The sequence below is a fragment of the Psammomys obesus genome, unplaced genomic scaffold (genome assembly GCF_907164565.1).
Source record: "Psammomys obesus unplaced genomic scaffold, mPsaObe1.curated_primary_1811, whole genome shotgun sequence".
Lineage (NCBI taxonomy): Eukaryota > Metazoa > Chordata > Mammalia > Rodentia > Muridae > Psammomys > Psammomys obesus.
In genome coordinates, this window is record NW_026591598.1 from 8,276,842 (window position 1) to 8,279,559 (window position 2,718).

General features: G+C 63.6%; 1 protein-coding gene across 1 annotated transcript; it reads left to right on the forward strand.

Annotated features, from left to right (window-relative positions):
- The first annotated feature begins 203 nt into the window (after window positions 1-203).
- Window positions 204-2,547, forward strand: Marcksl1 (MARCKS like 1). The gene is made up of 2 exons (XM_055611139.1): window positions 204-468; window positions 1,284-2,547. The coding sequence occupies exons 1-2, from the start codon at window positions 382-384 to the stop codon at window positions 1,797-1,799; spliced, it is 603 nt and encodes a 200-aa protein (XP_055467114.1). The 5' UTR covers window positions 204-381; the 3' UTR covers window positions 1,800-2,547.
- The last annotated feature ends 171 nt before the right edge of the window (window positions 2,548-2,718 follow it).

Genomic DNA, 2,718 nt, shown 5'->3' on the forward strand with positions numbered 1-2,718 from the left:
ACACTGAACCCCACCTGCCCCTGGCAGTACCATGTGATGGGGGAACCAGAGGGCTCGCTTGCCCACTGCACGAGAGGGGCCCGGGCCCGACCCCGCCTCCGCCCCGGATTGGGTGCTCATTTAAATGTCCGGCCCCGCCCCGAGCTCCGGGCGCGTACATATAGGCAGCTCGGCGGGCGGCGGGCGGCATTCTGGCGCGGAGCGCGGCGGCGGCGGGCGCAGCTAGCGGGTCGGCCGCGGAGCGGGGGTGCAGCGCGCTTGGCCCCCGTACCCCTCCCCCTCGACGCAGCCCCACCCCTCTGCCCGCCGGGCCGTCCCAGCCGAACTATCCCTGCGGCGCCAGCGCGGGGCGGCTCCGGGCGCCCCCAGCAGACCCCCACCATGGGCAGCCAGAGCTCCAAGGCTCCCCGGGGCGACGTGACCGCCGAGGAGGCAGCGGGCGCTTCCCCCGCAAAGGCCAACGGACAGGTGGGTGCGCTCGGCGCGGCGGGCCTCGGCCCCCTGCCCGCGCGCCTCGCCCCCTCTGGGGCCCAGGGCCGGGGCCGCGCGCTTTGTCCGGCCCGGGACACGCGGCGCCCCCTCCCCCGCCCGGTCCCTTTGTTCTCGGCGCCGCAGCCCCCGCGGGCGAACGAGGGGAGGGGCAGGAGGGGGCGCCGGCCGGGCTCGTCGCCTTCTTTGTTCGCGCCTGGACCGCGGGCGCTGCCCCCAGGCCGCCCCGAAGGCCGCGCGGGAACAAAGGCGCTGCTAGGCCGCGCCAAGGGGCCGTCTGGGGCCGCGCGGGACCTGTGCTCGGCGCCCAGGGACCCTAGAATCCAGCCCCGACCTCGGCGGCCCGCGGTGGTTTTGGAAGCGGCAGGGAGCAGAGATGGGGGCGGGGGGGGAGACCCTGGGGTGTGTGTGGGGCCGATCGCACAAAGCGCCAGCCTGGGAAAATAGGCCGTCCAGGTGCAGGGAGGCAGCGTCCCGGGGCTGCTTCCCGCCCAGGAGCGCCGGGCGAGGCTTGCCCGCCAGCCCAGGGCCCGGTGAGGTTCCGCGCGGAAAATAGAGAGCGCGCCCCGGGGGAGGGGGGTGGGGGCCCGTACCCCAGCGCCTCCTGCCGGCTGCGCCCGTCCCCGCGCGCCCGTGAGGGGCGAGGGCTATGTTGGATGGGAGCGAGGCCAAAGCCAGATTTGTTTGATTGCAGACCCCGGCAGTGGAGTTCTATAGCCTGCGAGGGGCCAGAAGCAGGCTGGGGGAGGGGGAGAAGGGCCCCGGCCCTGACTGCTGTGTCCTCTGCCCCGCAGGAGAATGGCCACGTGAAAAGCAATGGAGACTTAACCCCCAAGGGTGAAGGGGAGTCACCACCCGTGAACGGAACAGAGGAGGCAGCTGGGGCTACTGGTGATGCCATCGAGCCAGCGCCCCCTAGCCAGGAAGCTGAGGCCAAGGGGGAGGTTGCCCCCAAGGAGACCCCCAAGAAGAAGAAGAAATTCTCTTTCAAGAAGCCTTTCAAATTGAGCGGCCTGTCCTTCAAGAGAAATCGGAAGGAGGGTGGGGGTGATTCCTCGGCCTCCTCACCCACAGAGGAAGAGCAGGAGCAGGGGGAAATCGGCGCCTGCAGCGACGAGGGCACTGCCCAAGAAGGGAAGGCTGCTGCCACCCCCGAAAGCCAAGAGCCCCAGGCCAAGGGGGCAGAGGCTAGTGCTGCCTCTAAGGGAGGAGACACGGAAGAGGAGGCAGGGCCCCAGGCTGCAGAGCCGTCCACTCCCTCGGGGCCCGAGAGTGGCCCTGCATCTGCCAGTGCTGAGCAGAATGAGTAGCTGGGTGGGGGCAGGTGGGTGATCTCTAAGCTGCAAAAACTGTGCTGCCCTTCTGAGGTCACTGCCTGGACCTGGTGCCCTGGCTGCCTTCCTATGCCCAGAAAGGAAGGGGCTTGTTGCCCCCTCCCAGCCACGTTCCCTTCCTCCCTCCTGTGGATTCTCCCATCAGCCATTTGGTCTTACTCTTAAGGCCAGTTGAAGATGGTCCCTTAGGTTAGTGATGTGAAATGTTCCTGTCCCTACCTCCTTCCTGGGCCCCACCCCTGCAGAAGGCAATTGTTGGCTTTCCAATTCTTTTCCAAGTACATTTTGTTTATCCTACTTCCCAACCCCCTGGGCCAAGAGTGGGGGCTTATACTCCCAAACCCTGAGTGTCCAGCCTTTCCCTTGTTGAGTTTTCAGTCTCTTGTGCTGTGCCTAGTGGCACCTGGGCTGGGGAGGACATTGCCCCCGTCTGGGTTTTTATAAATGTCTTACTCAAGTTCAAACCTCCAGCTTGTGATTCAACCATGTCTCTCTGACTTGATAAACAAGTATTAGGCTTTGGGCGGGAAGGAGGTCTGTAATGTGAAGCAACTTCTTGTTGTCTTTTTTTTTTTTTCTCTCCCCCTCCCATCGTTGTAAATAACTTTTAATGGCCAAACCCTGGATTTGTACTTTTTTTTTTTTTTTCTAACTGCTATAAAACCATTCTCTGCCATCTGGATTTACTGTAACATTTGGAAAAGGAATAAATGTTGTCCCTTTAGTGGTGCTTTACTGAGTGGTCTTCTGGGGTATGGGGTGGGAAGCCCTGCATGAACTAGGAACAGCAAGAAGGCACGTGAGTCCAGTGGGTTTTCTGGAAGTGATGACCCAGAAGAGACAGGAGTTAAAACCAACCAACCAGGGACACCACTAGGAAACAAGTACAGGAGGG